The sequence below is a fragment of the Motacilla alba genome, chromosome 9 (assembly GCF_015832195.1).
Source record: "Motacilla alba alba isolate MOTALB_02 chromosome 9, Motacilla_alba_V1.0_pri, whole genome shotgun sequence".
Classification (NCBI taxonomy): Eukaryota; Metazoa; Chordata; class Aves; order Passeriformes; family Motacillidae; genus Motacilla; species Motacilla alba.
This window is the reverse complement of record NC_052024.1, coordinates 8,338,822-8,362,642: the sequence shown is the minus strand read 5'-3', so window position 1 is coordinate 8,362,642 and position 23,821 is coordinate 8,338,822. Positions and strand designations below refer to the sequence as shown.

The window sequence follows — 23,821 nt, the reverse complement described above, 5'->3', positions numbered from 1 at the left end:
GGGGCCGAGCCCCGGCCGTTCCCGGCATCCCGGCCGAGTCCCGGGCCCGCTTCCCGCGGCTGCGGCCGCGCACAGCCCTGCCCTCACGGGGCCGCGGCGCGACGGCGCCACCTGCCGGCCCCCGAGCTCCCTGCGCCTGGGCCGCGCAGCTCTATCGTGACCGCGCAGCTCTATCGTGACCGCTCAGCTCTGTCCTGACCGCGCAGCTCTGTCCTGACCGCATAGCTTCACCCGCGCACCCCGCGGAGCTCTGTCCTAACCACGCAGCTCTATCCTAACCACGCAGCTCTGTCCTAACCGCGCAGCTCTGTCCTAACCGCGCAGCTCTGTCCTAACCGCGCAGCTCTGTCCTAACCGCGCAGCTCTATCCTAACCACGCAGCTCCCCCAGCCCCGCGCAGCTCTCCCCACCCCGCGCAGCTCCGCCCCTGCACCCCAAGGTTTTTTGAAACTTTAAAAGCCGGTGCTGTGTCACTTACCAGAAGCACCACTGAAATGAGAAATAGCACAAGCCCACTTTGGTACAAACCTTTATTTCTCACACCTCCTTGCCACAGCTATCATTGAAACAACTGGCATTCATATTTTACAAGTACCATAAAAAGTTACAAAGTGTAAATTACGCTGTGTAGTTCACAAAGTAAAAATACTCGAGGATTGACTTTCTGTCAATGGAATTTGGCACAGAGGTGCTCACACACGGGGGAACAGGCAGGAGCTTCATCCTGGGCGTGTCAGGCAGGCAGTGTTTGCAGGTTTAGAGGCAGAGCTGCTCCTATTGATAGGTGGCTGGCTTCCCTGGGATCACCTGTGGCATTGAAAGGCACAAAGAGAAACACGGCAGGAAGCAGGCCCCAGGAGTGAGCCATGCCACCAGGAATCTGAGTGCTGCCAGCTCTCCCAGTCACAGCTGGGGCACGGTGTGTCACCATTCCTACCAGCTCCTGGCTCTGGCTTTGTCCAGCATGAACTGCAAACTGGAGACTTGCTCCAACAAATATGGGCAGCTTCCTCTGCCTGCAGCAGGGCATTGGTGGTGCCTGTGGCAGCCAAAATGGGTCTGTGGCTGCCAGCGCTCTGGCCTTTAGGCTCAGGATTGCAGGGTTGCTTTACAGAGCCACACTAACACAGAGGTAAATATTTCAGCTGACACCCTGTCTATCACATTTAGAGACAGAATTCTATTTTCAAATAGCCCTGGGTACACAAGACAATTGGTTAATAAAAGGTAGTTTGGAAGGACCATCATAAGCAATATGCAGTGGTAACTGAGCAACAATAAATATTTGAGTTGTTTGGAGATTTTGTTGGTTTGGTTTTTTTTTTGTTGGGTTTTTGTTTTTGGGTTTCTCACCATCTCCATTGTTACGAAACAATGACAGTATCAGTAGTCATAGCAACACAATCCCTACTTGTTCTACCTGAGCCAGTTATGGATGGTACAGAGAGCCCACAGATAATTTCCTCATGGAATTCAGAGGAATGCCTGTTTATAGGATACCCTTTTGACCAGATATTGTCCCAAAATCAGTATCCACATATTCCCTAGAAGTTTTGATTAGTTTAATCAAAAAAAACACATTATTACTTTCCATCCTCAACCCAATGCTAGTATTGTTAAATTTACAGCCTGATCTTCTGTATCATTAAGGTAATGAAAAAAGAAGAGACTGAGAATGAGCAGAAATACCTCATTAGAGCAGATGAACTAGGAGAACACAGCCTGACAGACTCCAAATTCTTCTTTCATGAACAATCCTTACTACTAATCAGGGCAGGAAATAAAGAGTCAAATCCAAAGGAATCCTAATCACATAGCTGGCTAAGAAACAGCAACTGCTCAGGGATCATCACTTTGTACAATCCTCAGGACCCTGAGACCTCTTCCCAGGTAACAAACCTGCCACATCTGACCTCCCAAGAAACATGCCCTTCCAGAGCTGAAACAGCCCTGATCTTAAGCTGGTGTCAAACAGGCACAGGCACAGTGCTTCCTCTTCTCAAACCCTGCTCCTAAACCCCATTTTTGCTGAATGATAAGCCACCACTCAGTATTTTCCATGCCCAGAGACCAGAGATCTCAAGCCAGGGAAAGGAAGGCAGAAAGTGAGGAAGCAAGATGCCTGCACCACAGTGATCATCAGTGATCAGCAAAGGCGTGGGAAGGGAGGGCAAGCACACATGGCACCAAGAAATCTCAGGTAGAGATGAGTTGTGGGCACATTGACAGCAGTCTGTCAGGGAAGAGGGGCTTCTTCAGGCACTGCAAATTCCTGCCCTGGTTTCCAGAATGTTTGTGTCATTGTAGGGCACATGAGAGCACGACTCAATGTTGTTTACATCCAGATGACAATAGGATGACAAGAAGGAAGAGCCCTCTTAAGGGAACTAGCTTGTTGCTGGAGGGTTTTTTGAAGCACATACATCTGCTCTGTCTGGCAAATACTTGTTTGGCTTTGGGGTGTTGGTCCAGCCGGAGTTCACTCCATAGAAGTAATTTCCAATCTTTTCTATTAACACCTTCCTCTTTTTAAGGATTTCCAGAATTTCTCTGGAACCTTCTTTCCAGAGTTCTACCTTATTCTCAAAGCCCCAGCTGTGTTTCTCCTGAGAGCCTCCAGCCCATGGAATACACAACTGCTATTCCTGGAGCACCTCCACGCTCAGCTGAGCCTGAAGATACCCAGGCTGCCTGACAGGCCCATGCGTGACCTGTCAGAGCACCTCACTGATGTAATATTCAGGCACCAAAACTGCTAAAAGCAGAGCAAACTCTTCACTAACATCATCTGCAAAGTCTGCAGGCAGGCAGAAAGTATGTACAAATACAAGAACTTATCTCATAAAAATTCTGTAATATATTACAATTCATTCCATACACAATAATCTCCAAGACATAGGCATTTTCACTGAAAAAGAGTTTGGCTAAGATTTTTTTATTTTCTTTTCTGAAGTGGATATCCATATTTAGGATAAACCTTTTCTCAAATTCAGGCACCTAGTTTATATACAATGCATCCTCTTAACCTGCTGCACCCTAGAGCTATGCTCACACTGCTTTGACACTGCAGCTGTGTCACCCTGCAGCACCAGCTTAACACATCCCCACATCTGTCAGTAGGGAAAAAAAGGCATTATCAAGTACAATTTCCTTGGTGAAATTTCAAAACTGACTGAACAAACTGGGCTCCACTTCCTACTGTGCAAGTGCTTGACATAGGATTATTTTTAATTTGCACAGGATGAAGAGTTCACATAATTCCCTCTTTCTCCTGTCCTGTGCCTGCCATCTCTTCTGAGGTTGAAACTACCAAAGCTGCTTCATCTTCCAAACTTATGATCTAAAGCACAGATTGTCCAGAAAAGTCACATCATTCAGTGCTTCCCACCACCCAGCACACACATGCACACAAAAATCTCAACACACTGTTCTCCAAACAGAAGGTCTGCTCTGCTCCATGACTCCATGACAAACCACTTTTGCCAATATCCAATTCAGGGCTGAAGGCTCCTATTTATTCTTGAATTGTCATGTAAGTGGTTTACAGTAGCCATCTGCTGAAAACATACAGCTTCATTCCTGTGGAAGAGCAGCAGGGGTTTCTGACATTCAGAGAAGAACCTGATGTCATGTTTGATAAATGCTGGTAAATCTCTCAACCTCTAATCAAAGACTTCTTGGGTTTATACTTCTGCTACTGATCTCATGCTGGGGCAATTTCCTGTGCTCAAGCTGTGCTAAGAACATCTGTGTGGAGTCTCACACTCACATTTCTGGCACACATGAACCTAAAAGGGCAACTCAAAACAGCACTGGCTTCAAGGCTTCCATCCCAATGATCCCTCCCCCCACCACCCAAGAATAAGATAAAAATCAATAAATCCTCTAATAATCCCTTCTTAAAAGTATTCCTTACATAAGGATAATTACAGATTGCAAAATATGGATTGCAAGAAAGACATCTTTGACAGACACTGTTTCTTTGCATGAGATTTGGAATTACAAATTGCAATTTGCTACTCGAAGATGAGAGATTTATGCGCAGGGATGCCATAATTGCTTTTGTGTTCTTCAAATAATTTCTTTAGTTTCTGTAGATACAGTGCATGTAGCTGATCAATCTCTTCAGTGGTGGGGTTCAAGTTCTGTTTTACAGGGATGGGGCTTCCCACTGTAAATCAAACACAACAGCATTAGCTTCATTGACATCTCTTTTTAAGCAGAATTGCTGTAAGAGCTCCACCACAGCTCCCATCCAGATTGCAGAATCACAGCACAGTTTTCTTACCCTGGAGCCTGGTCCTGCCTTTCACAAGCCTGAGCCCTGGGTCTGTTTTTTCACTGCCTTTTGCTGAAGTTCAGGTAAAATTAATTAACACCCCTGCCCCCCCCAACATTTCAGTTTGGCAGCAGAAGAACAAATGAGAAGAGTGATAAGCTCTAACTTGAAGGAGAAGTTTACACTTCAAGATACAATCCTATGGGTTATCTACTGTCCACAAGTTCAACACAGTATTTAAAAAAACGTACTTTCTCACTGTCTTCTGATGTGAATAGTAAAACCACTCAGTGTGAGGTGTGCTTAAGAGAACAGGGGTGCCCTCAACCACACTGTCACATGGACACGACTGAAGGAAATATTTATCTTCCAATTTATTCAAAATGGATTTCACTGCACAAGGAGTGTGACCTCAGCCTAGGGAGGGGTAGCATGTAAATCCCTGAAACCCTATGAGGTGTCTCTGAACCATCCATTGCCCACAAATGTCACTGGAACCAAAATGTTCTCCAGGCACTGTGCAAAGTCTGCTACCTGCTCCATGGGAGGCAACTCCATGGAAATCCAGAGGGCAGCCTTCTCTTCCACAAAAGGCTATGGCTAAAAAGTGGATTGCTAAGAGAAGCTTCCCATGATCTCAGTCTCTGCTGTGTTGTTCAGTCACCAGATTTTGACAGCTATTCTTGCATTGGAAGCACCAACACCTTAACAGACCCAACTGGGATTACAGAGGAAACCTGGAAAAACAGAGAGCTAAAAGCACCCTCAGGACTTTTCCAAAGGCACCCGAAAATTCCTGTTAAGAGATGTTGCCACTTCAGATTGGATGGTGATGACTAAAGGGAAGCCTAGCCAGAACCACAAAGAGCTGAGCCTGCATTTTCCTGCTGCAGCTCCAGCTGCCACCAGCTCTCAGGCCTGTGTGGTGCTGAAACTCAGACTTTACACAGCTGGGGTGGGAACCCATGCCTGGATTGAGCAATACTTTAGAGGGGTGTGAAATCAATATACATACAATACAGGAATTCCAGAGGCAGGACTGGAAACAGCAAACAGCCCCCAAGGCCTACTGCAACAGTCTCTTCTCCCAAGAGTGAAGATTTCTTGTGAGATGGAAAACTACACTCATCTCTCTAATATTATGTGCAGCTTTAAGGAACTTGCTTAATTTGATATTTTAGAGTTGTTTCTATTTCTGTAAAGCAGTAATAATAATAAAAAAAAAAGTAAAGAAAAAACAAAAGTACTCATCAAGCCCAAAATACTCAAACTTCACAGATCTTGGCTTAGCTGAATGGCTCTTGGATCCATGGCTTCTGAGCCAGGACTGGAATCACCCCTACCTGGCCACGTTGGCAGCACAGCTCATCACCTCAGGTGAGCTCACTGCAGCTCTCAGGAGCTGAGCCAATGCTTTCAAAGCCATGTTGAGGCATAGCAAGAACAACCCACACACTTCCAAGGACACAGGGACATTGTGATACTTCTCAAACATGGGGAAAGAGACACAAAAGGCAAAGGACCTTGTGAGATCCTACAAGTTCTGTTGCAAGACTCTGGTCTTGTAGCACTCCTGTGCTTTTCTCATGATGAAGAAATGCCTCATAAAATAAGACATTTTAAGTGTCAGACAGCCCTGGTGTCATCAGCCCAAAAAAAAAAAAGAAAGGCAGATAATAGATCTCATCCAATACATCTCATTTCAAAGCTTTGACAACTTTTTGGATTTAAAATAAGTGTCATTTTTAGCCTGCCTGTGTACAATGCAGGCATTAAAAATTAAATATTTTCAAAATATTCAACTGCATGAAGTGATAAAACACAGATCTGCTTGAAATTTAACATAAAAAGAGCTATGTTTTTGTCTTAAATACTTTTATTATTATAAATTTATTTTATATAATTAAAATTTTATTATAAATTAGTTTAAATTTTAAATTATATATTTAAAATTTATTCATTATATACTTTATTATAAATTATTTATATTTTATTTATAATCAAATCAACCACATAAAAAGGGAGGACCACCTTCAAAGTCCCTTGTGGAACACTAGAAAAGCTCAATTTTCTTTAGTTCACTCAGGTCAGAATCTGGCTAAAAAGGATTTATCAAAAAATTTACAGACAGACAGCTACTGCCTTTGCATGAGACCCAGCATCACCTCTTTTGTAAAGGTGTGGTTGTCAATAGCACTGGTAAAACCATGAAAAATATGTTCAGTTCCACACTCCAGTGAGAGTAGATGAGCAGTAATGAAAGCTTTTGGGGAAAAGCACTCTCCCAAACTGCCTGTTGATGTGGCATGCTCACAATTAAACATGACAGAACCTTTCCAAGGGAAAAAGCCAAGAGGGAAGGAAACACCCTAACGACCTGCAAAGCCATCTAAGTGGCAGCCTGCCCAAGGGCTGTGGCACCACAACGTGTCCTCTCCCTTTCCTCCTGCATTTCTCCCTCTGGCCTGATGAGCACCAGCTCAGGAACACACAAGCTCCTTCCAGCAGCCCTGCTCCAGAGCTCTGCTGGGCTGGCTGTGCATCAGCTGCAACATCCAACTGTTACTTCTCTGCAGAGCTGAGAAATTAGGGTTCTGGGCTTCACACAAAATATCAGAAGCATCCAGAACCCACAGCAACAGCTGCAGAGCTGTGGCAGCCCTCTTGGAAAAACTGGACAACTCTTGAATTTCTTTATGGATTGCTAAGGACAGAAGCCTATGGATAACTGAGAATGAAGAGTAAGATTTGGCCTGGGACAGAAAGGGGAAAGGGAGAAAAGAACTGCCCCCTTTAACTGGGAAGGACAGTAAACCTCACATACTTGTTTTAGATGTACACTAATTAATTCTGTTGAACCAGATTTATAAATTTACAGATATTAGCAGCACATTGATGAATTTTTAAACATTTGCAAACACATTAGAAAAGGTGCAAGGAACTTACCAACAGTATGAATAGGTTGCCTGTAAGGTATTAAGCCAAAACTGTATTGGAATACTCCTCTAGCATGAAATAGTGGTAAAGCAAAGCCCATTATCTTTTGCAGCTTCTCCTGTACATTCCTAAGCCATGAACCTTTGGGATTTGCCACTTGCTTGAATAGCTCATTTTCACCAAAGGAAAACACTGGGACCAGATGAGCCCTGTAAAACAAAGAGGACACTGAGAATTCTACATCAGCCTGCACTTGCACTGCAGTTCTCATCAGCAGCATGGAAACAGTTTCACAATAACCAGCACAGAGAGTTTCAGCAGCTTTGGATTTCATCAGCAGCAGGCATTCAACTCTTCTCATGTGCAGCAGCTTTTTGGATGCCTTGGCTGGTTGGTGTTTAAAAAAAAAGTGATTGGCACACAACAAGCAACTTGCTTTTGGCAGTATTTAGTTGGTTGGTACCTATTGCAATTTGTGACTGTTTGGAATTATGAAAATGAGTTATTGCATATATAATAAGTATGTCTTTATCCACTACTATTTCAGCAAGTCCACCCTTGTTCCACTACATTTTTTTCTCTTGGCAAGCAAAGAATCCTCATTGCTAACTTTATAATGCTCCCAGCTGGGTGGCATCAAAAGCAGATCTTGGCTTTCCCTTGTCTTTTGACCAGAGTAATGCGTGCCCTTGATTTCAGCACAAAAACCTTGATAAAAACCAGACACCCTCACAGACACCAGTGCAATGCCAAATTCCTTCTCGGCTGTCCAATTCCCAGCCAAACCCTGCTTCCTCTGGACTTCTTCGAAAACAGAAGCTATAATCCATTATTACCAGAGGTCACATCTTACCCACAGAAATTACGTGAACCCACTTTGGCTCTTGCACAGCCTAATGAATTCTCATTCAGCTCATGAATTGGCCTGGGAGGAAAGGCACTGACTAGCTCCTGGACAAACAACCTGAGTGGATAGAATCAGTGCAGGTAAACCCAGCATTGTATTTAAAACCTTGGCTGCAGTATGGTTTTTGGTTAATGCTTAGTTTCATTAACTGTTCTGCAGAGTTTAAAGAAAAAAAAGCAGAGTAATCCTAAGCAGTCTCTGAAGGATTCAGGGATATTTTCTTTACTTAAATCTTCGTTTCTGTACCTTAGCTCTATTCTGTCCCCACTACTTTTGAGAAAAACCTTACTGTAAAATAGCAGTATTGCTAGAACATTGTCAGAATGAGTATCTGCAGAGCTGTGAGTGATTGAGGAGGATGCACTGAGGACAGAGCTGGCTGGAAAGCACTGTGGACTGTCAACATCCACCTGTACAGCAAAAAACAACTGCTTCAACAGCTTCTTTAGCCTGAGGACTCACAGACTATCATACCCACATACTGTTCTGACTAGTCTACTAGTCTGACTAGTCTACTGTCTGCTCAAAGTTTCTTTCTCCAGTGGATTTATCACCCTGCCACCTGTAAAAGAAATACCATAAAGCCTGGTACTTACTGTGGCTGTGTAAACACTCGACTTTTTACTACAACCCCAAGACAAACAGGAACATCTTGTGGTGCAATAGCTGTGGTGCCCTGACACTGTGGGATTTGTTTTAATCTAGTGAAGACTTTTGCAAGATGCTATGTAGGAGGCTGAGACAGAGAAATAAGTAACTTATGATTGTGAAATTAAAGATAAGTTATCTGATTCATCATTTGTTTTGTGTCTTTAGAATTTCTTCACTTTGTATCAGATATTTGTACTACCTTGGACCAAAATGTCTTTTGCAAAAGTGCAGAGGACTTTTGCTGACATATCCAGGCCACATTTGACAAGCTCCTAGCTGAGGAACACAGCTCTTCTGTGCTGGCAGCACAGGAGTCAGGGCCAGAGAGCACAACCCTCTGCATTGCCCCTTCCTTCCCGAGTTGGTATTTGCTGCTGCAGATCATGAGCATCAGCATGTGTGCAGGCACTGGTGGCAAATGGGTCTTCTCATCTACGTCCTGTAAGCCTCCCTGGCCCTTTTGCTTCCACTTGAGTTGGAAATTTTCTTCCCATCTTGTTAATTGTTAAAAACAAGACTCCAAAAGCAGAAGCAATTACTGGATGCTGAGTCTTTGGGCAAGAGCTCTGTTAGACTTGCACTGTCCCACAGCCCTGCTGGACAGATGAGAAGTCAGAATTCCTGTGCTTCCCACAGAAGCAGGTGTTTGCGCTGGTGTTTGTAGGAATGACTTGGAGCCTGCTGGTTACATGACCATGTGAGTTGTAGCCCTTAGCCACTCGGGCAGAGAAAGGCACTGCCCCCCAGAGGAGGGCTCTGGACAGACATGACCTTTCAGAAAGATGAGGACCATCACTGGAATCTAAGTAAGTGAAGGAGCAAAGGGGCCATTCCTGTATTTTGCAAGTGTCCCACTCTTGCTGTTATGTGTTGGAGATACTTTTGAAATCAATGTCTTGAGAGCCATAGGTGTATCTGATTTCTCAATCCAAATCAATTTAGATGAGAGATAACCACCACCAACCTTTGTGATATGACAGACCAGACACCTATCAACCTACTAATAAAAAAAAGTATCTAAATATTCTTCTAATCTTTATGGTTAAAATAAATAAAAGCTAGTGAGTGTTGAGGATCCCACTGAATTTATCAACAGTTGAGCAAAAATTGAGTAAAGACTCATTTAGGCAGTAAACTCCTAATTCAAATAGACAAGTATTTTTTCTGGCTACAAATTAGACTAGAATGTTACATTCTGTTGGCACAAAAAATTCTTTATGAGAATCCTAGTGATATGTATAAGAAACACCCTTGGAATTTTGGCACAGAACAGTTTCTAGAACAGTTTCTAGTTTTTTGCACTCTGTGTAAAAGCAGAGAGCCCCTCTTCTCAGAGACCACCTTTTCTCCAGTTAATAGCTTAAAAAGCTCTTACAGATTTCTCAAGACTAGTATTTTTTCCTCATTGCTTCACATGTCAATGCTTAATCCTGGGAGCTGTTCAGAATGTGTAGCTGGAACAGATCATTGGTTTCAATATTTCTAATATACAAACCATCCAGACCAGTCCAGAACAAACACAATATCTTATACTGTGTAAATCACTCAAAAGACATAAATACCATCTCTGTTTAATAACACACTGACTGCTTCATAGTAAAAAGTTACTTAGTTTTTCTTGAGATTTTCACCAAAAATTCCCAGGAACTTCTTTTGCAAATGCCAATCTTCAAAAGAAAGTCCTTAGAATAATAGTGAAAACAAATCTTCCCAGACCATAATTCTCAGTGATTTAATGAAACAGGGCCTGGCTATTTGTTTGTTTGTTTAAAATGATAAGAAAATTCTACCTTAATGTATCTTCAATTTACAGAACAGAAAGCAAAATGTTGGCCCTACTCAGAAAAACCAGCCAAGATTTACTAATATTGTTTCATAATTCTTACTCCTTGCTAGTGCAAGAAACAACTGAAATAAAACAGGATATGCTAATAACACCTACTGTTATAAATTATGAAAGTCAAAGGGAATTTTCAACACTCCCAGATTGGATCTAGGTGGACAGATTGACTCCTGTGCCAGATATCTGCATGTTCTTTAGACACTTAGACTCTTTCAAATTCTCAAATTCTATATAATATGAACTATATTTAAGAATCAATCTGCATTCAAAGCATGCTTCATGGAAGACCTACCCATGTTTCAGAGCCATTTTAATAAAGCCCTTCCTCTTGAGGATGTTCAAGGTCAGACTTCCAGGATGTGCATTCAAAGATTCCTCTGCTCCTCCAATCACAATGACAGATGCATGGCCACCTCCTTTATTGCTCAGCACATGGGAGACACTTTCCTTGGATGCAGAAACCATTCCTGCAGGAGGAAACATTTTAAGAGTGACCACTGGATCTTCATGTACAAGTACAGTGGAATTTAAGAATATTTTTAAATATATGATTGATGTTTCAAAAATTGTAACAGCACAGAACAGATTTCAAAGGTTTGGGTTCAAGCTCCTTACTCTGCAACAGATTTGGTTTTGGGCACGTGCTTTGATTTCACACTGATGAGTTAAATGTTTTTGCCTATTGCAAGAGTTTTGAGCTCTTCAAGGTGTGCTTTTCTGGCAATTTAACTCCCCCTCAGAGAGACTCTGTGCCCAAGATCAGAGGAGGGGAATGGCAGCAGATACTGCTGAAAGGCAGCAGCTAAAGCTGAACAGCAGGTGCATAGAAACACAGGCACAGAGGGGTTAACAGAATGTATAGAGAGTTGTTAACTCAAACATGGAGCTACAGTGCCAAAAAGACCCCTTCACTCTTTACACAGCTATAAAGCAGCAGCTCCATCTAAGGCAATGGCATGACAGCATTAGAAGAAGCAGAAAAGACTCACTTTTACCATTTCTAATAACTGCATCAGCTCATTCTCTAGTAACCAGGCCCAGGCACTCATCAATATTTAGGTTAAAATAGCAGATTATATGAAGCTTTTCTGGTACTCCTGCTGATACAGATGCTTCTAATTGGAGGCACACTTCTGTACAAGACTTTATCATCTCCTTAGGTCATTCTCTAGACTTGGTGCCTTAAAAAATCCATTTTCCAACAGATTGGCACCTAATCTTTCAAAGGTTCCTTTTCCTTCTTGCCCTACATTTTATTTCAAAGGCTTATAGTGGTCCCATTTACCCAGAAGCTATGTTTAATTACACTGTGTTGAATTCATATAATCTAAGTGACAATTTAGAGATCAAGTCTAGTTTACATTGTTGGTTTTACAGAGCTGGTATCAAAATGCACTTCTGGATGTTCTGCTCCTTGCTTGGTCTTTTTTTCCAATAGGGACATTACAATGTGGATTATAAAAATTTGGGAAGAGAGGGAAGATGACTGTGATCTACTTTTGAGACCTGGCCACCAAGAGGAATAGTTTGCAACTGAAGCAAGTCCAGACTTCAGTAAAAACCTACATCCATTGGCCACATCCGCCTTCACAGTCACTGTTACTCTGAAAATGCAGCTGACCTGGGACTCACAAATAATTCAAGTGGTGCTCATTCAAGTCAGCATGCATTTTCCCTGGAAAGGAAAGCAGAAACCACTGCCTTTCCCCAGGACAAGTGTGTCTCCTGCTGAAGCAGAGCTGCCCTGCATGCAGGGCACTGCTCCGTGCTCACACCGCAGCCCGGGGGTGCCGCAGCTGCGCTGCCAGAGGCAACAACTGCACGTGTTAGAGCCAGGCAGAAAAAGACTGGGAAATGAAACATTGTGCCAGGAGCATGGCTTTCAGGACATGGAAGATTCTGCAAGTGTTTTATGATTGGACTGGTGGCCTGTATTACACCAAAGGTCTCCCTCTCATTTATCAGCTGCATACCTGTGAAAACCGAGCTCCAAGGCTGGCTCTTCTTTAGTGTGCTTTTTACTGCAGCTTTCTCATTCTGCAGGTAAATATTTGTTCCCATTTGGCATATTTGGGTCAAGATGCCAAAAACATGTAAATCTGACTTCCAGACGATGATTAAATGACAGTGTTTAAAATTGCAATGTTCTACCACTGCCAATCCCTCCCTTTGCAAGCCTCAGAGAACGCCCTCAGAAAATACATTTGCATGGAAAAGCATTCTCTGATATGCTGAAGTATACATAGATAAGTAATTCTGATATTAATCTGGGAAACATCCTAGGCATGTTTCTGTGCATGGAGCAGTGGAACAGCTTCTCTGAGATCACAGTGTCTATGTTGCAGTCATGAATAAAGTTAGATCTCTGTCTCTCTAACTTAGTCTTGTGCATCAGAACATGCTTAAATGCTGTGGTTGAGTGAATTTATGTAAAATAACTCATTCATTAAACCACTGGGGGGGAGCACTAGTTCTTATTTCATTCTTCTCTTTTTTCAGTTCTTACTTGATTGCTTGTTATTTTTATCTTTTATTACTGTAGAATCAGTCATTAATATCACCCCTTTATGACAAATGCTTCTCAGAACAGAGAAAAAAGGTCCCTCTCTTTAGAGTTTACATCTCAATTAAAATTACACAAATTTGCAACATAGGACTTCAATCAGAAGCAAGTAATTAATCTCTGAGTATAAAGATATTTGTAATGTATAACCCTAAGCCCTTCAGGTAAGAGATTAGCCTGAATTTGTTTTACAAGTGCCTGCTAGTGACTAAATAAAATTACAAATTATTATGCCCTTCTCTTCTTGTATATAATGGGTACTCAGGACTGCTGTCTAATAGTTCAAAGGAAAAGCAGCAATTTCTTTTCAGAAAGAAAAAACAACTCAGTGACATAGTTTACAAAACTATTAATAAAACCTTCCAAATTTTTTTGCCACAACAGTTCATCATAAAATAGAGGTTAAATTTAGCATCCACAGTGATCCTTCTGAAATTACTTACCATATATAAGTAGAGGAATAGACTCTACATTTGTAACAGAAGCTAAAATATGGAGCAACAGCTGAGACATTCTGCTTTTACCTACCAGCACACATTATGTATTCTCTGAAGAAGGGACAGCCAAACCAGATGGGCATGATATGGAGATATGGAGTGAGGCCAGGAAATAAATTTTTGAAAGGAGGATCGGTGCAAAAGTTTCCAAAGGCTCCAGCAACCAGGACCCCATGAGGGTGAAAGCCAAGTAAGTAGTTGTGATTTGGGTTCAGTTCTGAAGTTTTTATAAGCTGAAAAATAGAGTCAGTGATGGGAATTATAGTATCTACCTCAAAAACAACAGCTATGGAGATTTCACATTGACAGGACAGAGAAGCAACTTAGTCCTGCTTTACAGATAAACCAAACTTAAATGGATGTGTCAGGATACCATGTCTAGATTTACTGTGCTGAAGCACTACCTTGTCACCAACAGTCCAACTAGAAAACCAGGCCCTGTCCCCTTTGGTCACTAAATCTCACATTTTGCATGTTTTAAAAAGAAGTTAAGCTCACCTAGAGTGAGTATTAGAATTTTAGCAAAGATGACTCTTAGATGTTTGTCCATGGTTATGGCTATTCAAGCTGTTTGTGAGAAACCTTTTACTCACATGAATGGGAAAGTATTCCCTAAAGTACTTCCAGACAGTCCAGCTTCTGACCCAGTGGGACCGTCTGCCCCCAGCACATGGTGTTCCCCAGTCGAGGTACAGCCACAGCAGGTACAGAACAGCAAGGAACCAGAAGTTGCCCAGGATCAGGATCACGAAGAATCCACAGCAAAACTCTGCTACAAGAGACAAAAAGGGAAAGCATAGCAAGCATTAATCACATCTGTGTCCTTTTAAGAATGCCCAACCCTGATATGTTTTTAGAGATTTACTCCAAATGCACACAAATTGAACTCAGCTTATTCCACGTGGTGTTGTTACAGTGAGAGTGAAACATTACAAGGGTTTGTCACCTCAGTCCATTATTTCTCCCGCTATGGCACAACTGGATGTTTGGTAGAATGCATCTGGTTTACCTAAGGCAAAATAAAAGGAGACAGCAAGAGCTAACAAGGATGTAACGCTTCAGGGAGTGAGAAGAAAGGAAAGCTGGGGAAGAAAAGAAGGGAAAGGGAGCCACAGCAACCTCTCTTTTCTAATTACAGGGATGTTGGGCAATCATTTTCTATTCTCCTTCTCAGCTCCTCTACCTATAATACGGGGTGGGGTGGTAGTTCTACTCCCACCCAAAAGTGCTGTCACTGGCCAAGGAGATGGACTACACAAGACCAAAACATGGAGAGGTTCCACTTCAGCCACTAAACATGTCAGTCAAAGGGGAAGTTCAGTGCTGCTATGGAGTACAACAGCAGGTAAGTCCTGATACTTTTCAACCCAATTAAGTAAGAATTGTAACATTCTGTTACAACAGTGATACATAAGAATTGTATTATTCACAATTCAAAGAGCAGGAAAAAATTGTTTCGTTAAATATATTGTGTAATTTGGGGCTCAGCCTTGAAAAAATTACTCAGAGAAATCCTGTGAAAACTTTATCTTTGTAGAACTTGAAGAATTTTAGGCTTGGAATGTGTTGAGCAGCCCTGGTCTGAGATGTCTGAGGAGTAGGAGCTGCTGCTCTCTGCCCTGTGGTACCGCTGCAACAGCCTGCTTGCTCTGCCACCTCCTAAACAAATGCCATCAGGTTCATAGATCAGATGCTGAAGTCCAGGTTGCAAGGGAGCCAGTGGTTTAACATCATTAATTTATACAATGGCAAGCAAAACAGGACCTAGTTCTCACTGAAGACTCAATGGGCAGAGTTGCAGGAACCCAGCATTTTTCAGACATATTTTACAATGCAGAAGTAGTAATGAATGTCTCACAATTGACTGGCTTTCATGAGGGAAATATCCTGTGAAATCCTAGAAGAAGTTACGCCAGTGAAACATACTGAGCTAAATACACCACTAAATAGAGCAGATTTAAGAAGAAACAACAGAAATACTTCAGGCAATAATTTGGCTCACGCAATGTAAATATGACCAGAACTGAAAACTTTAGAATAAGTAGATAACTAAGAGTAAAATCCACTCATCCTAGTTGGGATCACCTTCATTCAGGAGAGACATTACTTGGTGTTGAAAAGTCAGCAGATTCCCTAGACTGTGCAGGTTTTGCGCTGAGATCTCAGCTTGATCTACAGGCAGACTTGCATTTCCTCCAACCTGAATATTTACTTTTTCTGAACTTCAACCAGCTTGTTCCTGTGCCTAGTTTGACTGTGCCTTCAGAATAGAATTGGCTATCTTGTCTAGAAGGGGATGAACATTCACATTTCCAGCAGGAATATGAGCAGAAAAATAAGGAATTGCATTTGCTCTGAGGAAGGGAGAAGGAAATGACCATAAACAAAAGCATTTTCAAGGGTAGTCCATTCTTCAGTACAGAAGCTCACTGCTTCCTCCTCAAGCAAGCAACCCTGGTCTTGCACAGAAAAGCACTGGAGCAAGAGCTCTTGAAAAACACCACAGCCAACTGAGGCCTACAGACCCCCAAAGTCAATGTGGAAAACTCACAAGAACTGAAACCAGTTCTAAGGAACATCATTAATGCAGGACAAGTAACACGGGTGAAATATGACACTTCAATTCCACAGGGAATTCCACAGGGAATCCCACAACAGCGTAACTCCAAAATAGGGCACAGAAGTCTGTTGAGGAAAAGTCATTACCTGTTCCTTGAAGAAGAGATCCTGAAACTATAAGAATTTCTAGGAATGCTAATCTGGACAGGATGCCAAGGTTCTTGGTTTAAGTTTGAACAAGTACGAGAAGTTTTTTTCTAGCAGCTATAAATCAATTCATTTGTTATGCAAGATTTAGTAAGTATTTCAATTTCCTACCCTTCCTTTCAGAAGCACTTTTGACTTAACACAGAATCAATCACGTGGCTTTTTTAACACAGAATCACATGGCTTTTCACTATCAGTTTGCTGGCAAACAGCTGAAAAGTGCTTTGTAGCCAAGCATCCTCGCTGTGAGAGCTAATTACATCAGCAGTGAGAAGACCCAGATAGCAGTTCTTAATCCTGTGCAGACAAACATCCACCAGACAAACAAGCTGGCTGCTTTGCTTTAGCTAGGACACCTTCCTGAGTGCAGCCAAGGTATGGGGAGGTAAGTATGCTGGTAGCACTTCCTCAGGGGAGCTCAGCATCTTGTAGGACAAAGTTGATTACTGCATTCCCAATTAAACATGTGAGGCAAATTCCTTTTACCATACCTCCTCATTATTTCAACAAATTAGCAGCCTGCAAGATGAGCTAAACACTGATGACTCAAAACCAACGAGCCTGTAAACACAAACCTGATGTTTTCTCCTTCAGACAAGACAGTGAGTAAATAAATAACAACCATTTTAACTAAATTCATAAACAAATTCCAGGCAAAAGGTGAATAACTTGGGATTTGTCACCACTCTACTGCATCATTGTGTCCTTGGATGTAGTTCCAGTGTACATTCTAAGTGTAATTTTTTGGTTGAACTTGAATTAGAACTTTGAAAAATACCTCTGTGATATATTGGATTTTGGGAGTAGGTGAGGGGGGAGAAGGAAATACAGATTAAAAGACGAATCACTGACATGGAACTCTGAACACTGGGTTTGTGAACCAGTATTGGTGTGTCACTTCTCCTCCATTTCCCATTTGCAACACATGGATACTCATATTTTGCAACAAATGGTGAAAACCACTCTGTGTAGTGTGAGCAACCAGCACTGGCAGCCATCCTGCCCAATGATTGCACACCTGATCCTTCAGTCATGAATCAGGCTCTGAGTTTGCAACTGGGGGCACCAAATTTAAAAAATAGTTAAATAGCAGACATAGGAAGCAGGAGAACAGCACAGGTTAAATCTGGAAATTGGAAGCTTCAAATGCATTTGGAGTTACTAAGGCATCAAAAATGTTTGATTAATATCTGTTGTGAAAGCCACCAAATGCAAGACTGTCCCTAGAAGAGAAAGCTCCCATTATGCTCAGAGCAGTCACGGACAGCACGGGCAGTGCAGGTTTGTCCCTGGTGCCAGGGGTGCTGGTGTCACCCCAAGCAGCACTACAGGCTCTCTGCAGTGCTCCAAAAACCATGCAAAGGAGCTCACTCCAAAACTAGTTGGGCAGCCAGCATTTGTTGGATATGGATCAGTCTCCTGTGAGGGCCTTTGTCAGGTTATTGGTTACAACTGGAAGCCACAAAGGTATCTGAGCACTCCTACCAAGGAAGCTGTATCTCGGCAGTGCTGTGACAGCAAACAAACACTCAGACGCCAAGCTTTAGAGGCCTGTTGATGCTGAAATTTGGTTCCAAGTTCCCAAGACCTTCCACTGGCAAATACTGATAAACTAGAGATACAGAGCATTACACACAACTGACTCGGAGGTAGAGTGGCCTGGATACCATAAATACCCAAGTTACTAATTGCCAAATCCCAAGACAGCATGCCAAATTTAGTCTACATGTTTCCCATTTCTTTTCTTTCTCCTTAGGCATTCACTATCACTTATGTTCACATAGGGGTTGTCAGGCTACGGTCTCTGGCCTGACACAGCAGAGCTGTTTTTTCTTAGTGTTTTTGAGAGATACAAACAAATACACACAGACACCCGGTTCATTTCCCTCCCTAAGATGGAGGGAACAGAGGCAGCATTCCTAGAAATACTAGTCAATAAGCACCCTATTATTCTCTGTGATCCCACTCCAGTCCCTACCCATAGGCCACCAATAAACTTCATGGATAGATGAGTACAGAGTGACAAAAACAAGTGGCAATACCAGCCAGCTTGCTAGGAAAGGTTCATGGAGCTTAGCTGAGTTTTCTTAAGCATCAGAAGAGGCTTTTAAAAAAAATACTTTGAGGAAGATCAAAACTGTATTAGTTATCCAGCTATAGCTGATTAATCAAATCAGCACAGATAACAAATCATCGTGGCATGTGTGCAGGAAAGATTAATATTTGCTTTAGCACTGACACCTTCTTTCTCAACACAGAAACCACTTATTATTCCAGCAGCAATCGCTCACTCTGTGGCAAACGTTTCATCATTTCTATTCTTTCGGGGAAGCCAGATCCACAACTCAAAACTGTCTCCAACAAGTTCAGGTAACAGACTGCTTCATCCTACATGCACAGAAGTTTAATCACTAGAGAACAGGATGTAGTTTAATATACACCAATGTCTTCAGCATATTATTTTGTGGCTTTGTGCATATTAAAGTATACCTTATATTATATACTGATTTTGCATTATTAAGGGGTTTGCAAATAAATACAGGGGTGCCTGCACAACAGTCACTTCCTAAATCCCCAGTGAGGAGACCAGAGACACTGCCCCAAAAGTGGGCCTTAGAAGATGCACTATTCTCCCCTACCATTAGCTTTTCTCAGAGGAAAACCCTGGTATCCCTGCTGGAGGGTTAAACTCTCATTTCCCTCTCTTATTGTCTGACCCAAGACACCACCACTCCACCCAAGTTGCTCAGTTTTACATTTGATTTTGTACATGTTCAAACTCCACTGTCCATTTTCACATCAGGGGTACAGAAGTTAGCAGGAGCACATAGCTCACCAACTTACCTTCTAGCTTTACTTTCTTCTAAAACACTGTCATTTGATTTGTGTACATTAGAGAGAAAGGAAAACAAAAGCCTAAAGCACTGGGAAAGCAGCATTTCAACCAAATCGGACTGATTTTTCTTTGTTTTAATGGTTTTGCCTTTAAATGAACCCTTTGCTTTACCTCCTGATACAACGTGAACCTCACTGACAGGTGTGCAGTGTGAGGCTCACAGCACACACCAAGGATAAATGCCCATCTGCTGTGTGAAAAACAGAAAACCTACACCGGTTCCCAATAATATCAGGATATCAGGCATACTGGTAAATGCAGCAAAATTAATTCAAAGTTCTTTAGAAAAACATTGCCAAGCTTAAAAACAAAAATTCCCTGCTAACACCGGGCACATCCATTGCATCCAGAGACAATTCCTTTAGTGCATGGGCACAATGAACCTATGATACAAAAATGGGGATTATGTAACCTCTTTGCTTTTTCAGTCCTGCAGCACTTACAGGCTCAGAGATTTTATTTCTCCAGGTGACTTTCTGCCTGGGGTTGGGTTGGACAGTGGCACGGAGTGATCAAGAGCAGCCAGCACCCAGGCTCACAGGCAGACATGGTGTGGGTGTTGCACGAGCTCGGAACAGGGCCAGACCTGCCCCAGGACTGTCAGCCCCCGGCCAAGCGAACGAATCTCAAATAACTGTAATTACATCTGCAAAAACTGTCTGGTTTGGCCTTTTATCCAAAGTAGATACCATGAGATTGCAAAACTTCATGTATGTGCTGTTTCAGCAGTAAAACACTAATGGCTTGACACTATGCTTCAGCCTGAAGCTGTTTTGGATTTGTGCTTAATACAGTGAGAAATAGCATTTGCCAGTTTTCAGTTTTAACAGCTTTAGTTTTCTGGACTCAAGACCGGTAACACTCGTATTTCAAAAGAGAGAAGCCCAATTAAAACACTTCTCTCTTTCATGGAACTTATATCCAAACTTTTCTGGTCAGCTGACTTGGAGAACATAAGATAAAAAACCACATGGCATTTTCAGCCAACACACAGCGGGAATCTGTTAATGGGCATTTCTCTCATTAATCCAGAAACTCAGATTCACCTCCCAGTATTTCAGAACTTATTTTTGCTTCTGGTTTCATGCCCCTGGATAACGAACAGTCAAATCACTGTTACAATGAAAACTTGTCTTTTCCCTTTGAGGGTGAACTTTGGCAGCTTGCAGCACAGAACAAGGAAGCACAGGAACTTACGGCCAGAATTTTAAAGAGGTTCCTTTTGTATATAATGAAATTCTGTGCACATCTGTACAGCTTTTTTGAGACAGAGGCATGTTTACTCTGCCTACGCTGCACAGCAGAAGCAATGGATCTCTAGTGCAGATCCAGCCCAAGCTGGTACACTGCATGAAGAAGCAGAACTTTGCTCGCACCAGGCTGCTGCTGCTATTTTTTTCAGTATTTGCAGACTGATTCAGTGGGGATGAGATTTAGGCTTCAACAACTGCATGTCTGTATTTCAGGCCATCTTGTGAGTTGCAAAAGTAAGAGGGCATTTTCAGTCATCAGTTGCATGGTCTCAGAAAACCATGCAGCATTACAACAAAGCAAGCCTAGAGAGCAAGGGCTTTTTACAGTTTTCAGCCAGAAAGATAAAACCAAGGACCTTTCATCCAAGTCACATTGTGAATTCTAAGTTGTAATAAGCTCACATTCCCCTTACAGCTTACTCAGTGTGCAACATCACTTTTTCACGTGTCACTCCCCAGATTTGAAGCGTATCATTGACCAATTCAGCTTTTGTCATTCAGGGCACTAATTTACAGTTATCTTACTTCATCTGTTAGTCCTACAGTTCATTTTACTAAGCTATGGCACATTACAACACACCTAGATGGACAACTTCAGCAGCTAAGCTTGTACCCCATTTATTCACTGCTCTAAACAGAATCCCTCTATCTATATCATGAATCATTAGCTGTCATAGGGCATTATCTGTTCAAGTTTTCACATGCAGATATGTAACACAAGGCAGACAATCAAGACCGTGCTTGGCATAAACTAGTTCCAGCCCCACACAAACCCCCAAAGAACACCTAAACCTCCAACCTACTCTGTGATGAACTCACACAGTATTTCACTTGTCCTGCAGAATCCTCTCCCTGATTTGAAAGTGTCACTATTGAATCCAAAGCTGACAAATAAACAACAAATGTTCAGAAAAAAAAAAAAAAGGCTAAAAAATCCAGACATAGGGGCAGTCCAGAACATCACATACCAGCCATTTCTCACTGCTTTAAGTCATTTTGGATTCATCCACCTGAATTTTCCTGCAGCTAAGTGAAACCTTTTGGCCAGATCACTGGCTGCCCTTTCACTTGAAAGCATCCGCCTACGAAATGACAAGGTCACATTGGTCAGCTCTAAAGATAAACATCCCCATGGTGCACAAGCAGATATTTATTATTAGAATCAAATTGTTTAAAAAGCATTCTTGCAAATCCATTTTTTCATGATCACAGGAGCTCACTATACTCAATATAACCAGCCATAAGACCATTTATTTCTGAGTTGATTTTTCTTGACATTCCCAGGCAGTGCCAGCTGCAGATGACAGCTCCTTTGCACGTTCAGCTACAAAGAGGGGATTTTCTGCATCCCGATCACTTCTAGCAAGCACGGGAAGGTGTGGTTTTCTGCAGCAGTATTGCTCCATTAGGGAAAAAAAAAGGTTTTCTTCTACTGCCCCTGAACTCCCACTGCTTTATGAGACTTAAATAATGGCTCATGCTAAGACCTAATTCAATAACAGAAAATTAAAAGTACAGACTACTTACAATGTAGCCACAAACAGAAACTGTTTATCATTTAACTACATATAATTTCGAGGTAACTGAACATCTGCTGATTAATCTGTGAAGATGCTTCATACCCTCCATACTTCCCCCAAATCTTTCATGTGTGGGTTAACAACCTAAAATAAACCCTGAAAGATATCAGACCACCTGTAGGATAATATATTTGTAAGACATACAAGGAAGATAAGTGCACACTACTTTTCTCCTTGTAAATCCTAGAGCATAGACGATCTTGAATTGTTCCAGCACTTCCAGTAATACACAGGTGGCTCTGTACCTCAGAACAGACTATTCAATAACCACTTCTCAATTTATAAAGCTATGGATTTAATCTCATAGAGTTAAGGTTTATCTTACCTTATCAAGTGATTCATGCAATCAAGTTCAAGATGCCTACCCATGTGAATACAACTTGCTGCTGTGAATAGGTGCTTAATGATAGGTGTCTATTAAGATATTAGGAAAATTAATTACAGAGGAACAATCAGTAGAAAAGGATTACCAAGTAGAATTAGCAACTCTTTCTTAAAGCCAGTGAGGATGTTTTTCATACATTTACAGAACTGTCTGCATTTGAATCAATTCACTAACAATGCCCATTATTTTTCATTACCTTGTTAAATGAGAATTTTATTGAATTACAGCATATAAAGTTATTTTACGAAATTATGAATGAAAACAGCATTAGTCATGTACCAGACTTTATGCTCATCTTCGATAAGAAAGTTGCTGTCAGAAACCTACTTGGCGTCTCAATGAGGAGCCACAGACACAAGCTCTTTAGGCTCGTATTTGAAGCTGAACCCACAGAATGAAACAGACCCCCATAAAAGAGGAAAAGCTATCCAAAGCTTTCAGGGAAGAAAGAAGTGCGATGCTCCTGCCCGCCCGGGGATAGCCGGGGGAGCTGCTCGGCCCCGGCCGCTTCTGCACCCACGTGGAGCCACGGCTGGCACCGAGCGATGCCCACACGTAACGCCGGTCACAGAAACAGCCGCTTCTCGCCCTTTTCTCTCTGGGACAGGGACAGGAAGGAGGAAGGCTGTTACCCAGCAGGAGGAAGGAGAAGATCCACTGCAGAACGGCGACTGTCTGGATCCTCCTCTTTAGGGGGATATTGATGGGGGCAAACTCGACCTTCATGCTGACGGAGAGCAGCGCGGGAGGCACGGACCCGCCGGCTCCGGCTCCAGCCGCAGCCCCAGCCCCAGCTCCAGCCGCAGCCCCAGCCCCAGCTCCAGCCGCCGCACCTGCCCGCTGCGCGCCGCTCTGCCGCGGCCCCGGCCGTGCAGGACGCGCCCCTCCCGCCGCCGGCGCTGCCCACGGCCGCGGGTCCGGCAGGCGGGGACGGGGAGGCGGTGCCGCCCGCCCCGGCCGCGGGAAATCTGATCCTGGAGCGGGAGCGGGCAGAGCCCGGGCACGGCTGCGGGGGTTGGCGGCTGCTACACCCCCTCCGCCCACAGGCGGCCGGCGCGGGTCCCGCCGCCCGGAGCGCCGCGCCTGCCGCCGCTCCGCACGAGCGGCACCGGGCGGAGGCAGCGCGGCTCTGCCGGAGCGAGCCCCGCGCCCGCGGCCCCAGGGGCGCCCGCACGCCCAGCACCTGCTGCCCTGCCGGGCCCGGCGGGCTTTTCCCCTCGGAGCGCCCGGAGACCCGGCACCGGGGCGTGCTTAAGGCTCTTAC

At 43.0% G+C, this 23,821-nt stretch overlaps 1 protein-coding gene across 1 annotated transcript; it reads right to left on the bottom strand.

Moving 5' to 3' along the window:
- Positions 1-516: 516 nt before the first annotated feature.
- Positions 517-23,789, bottom strand: MOGAT1 (monoacylglycerol O-acyltransferase 1). Its single transcript, XM_038146176.1, has 6 exons — positions 23,190-23,789; positions 14,271-14,449; positions 13,709-13,910; positions 10,910-11,084; positions 7,226-7,425; positions 517-4,171 (listed from the first exon to the last, which is right to left on the bottom strand). The coding sequence occupies exons 1-6, from the start codon at positions 23,281-23,283 to the stop codon at positions 4,017-4,019; spliced, it is 1,005 nt and encodes a 334-aa protein (XP_038002104.1). The 5' UTR covers positions 23,284-23,789; the 3' UTR covers positions 517-4,016.
- Positions 23,790-23,821: the final 32 nt, after the last annotated feature.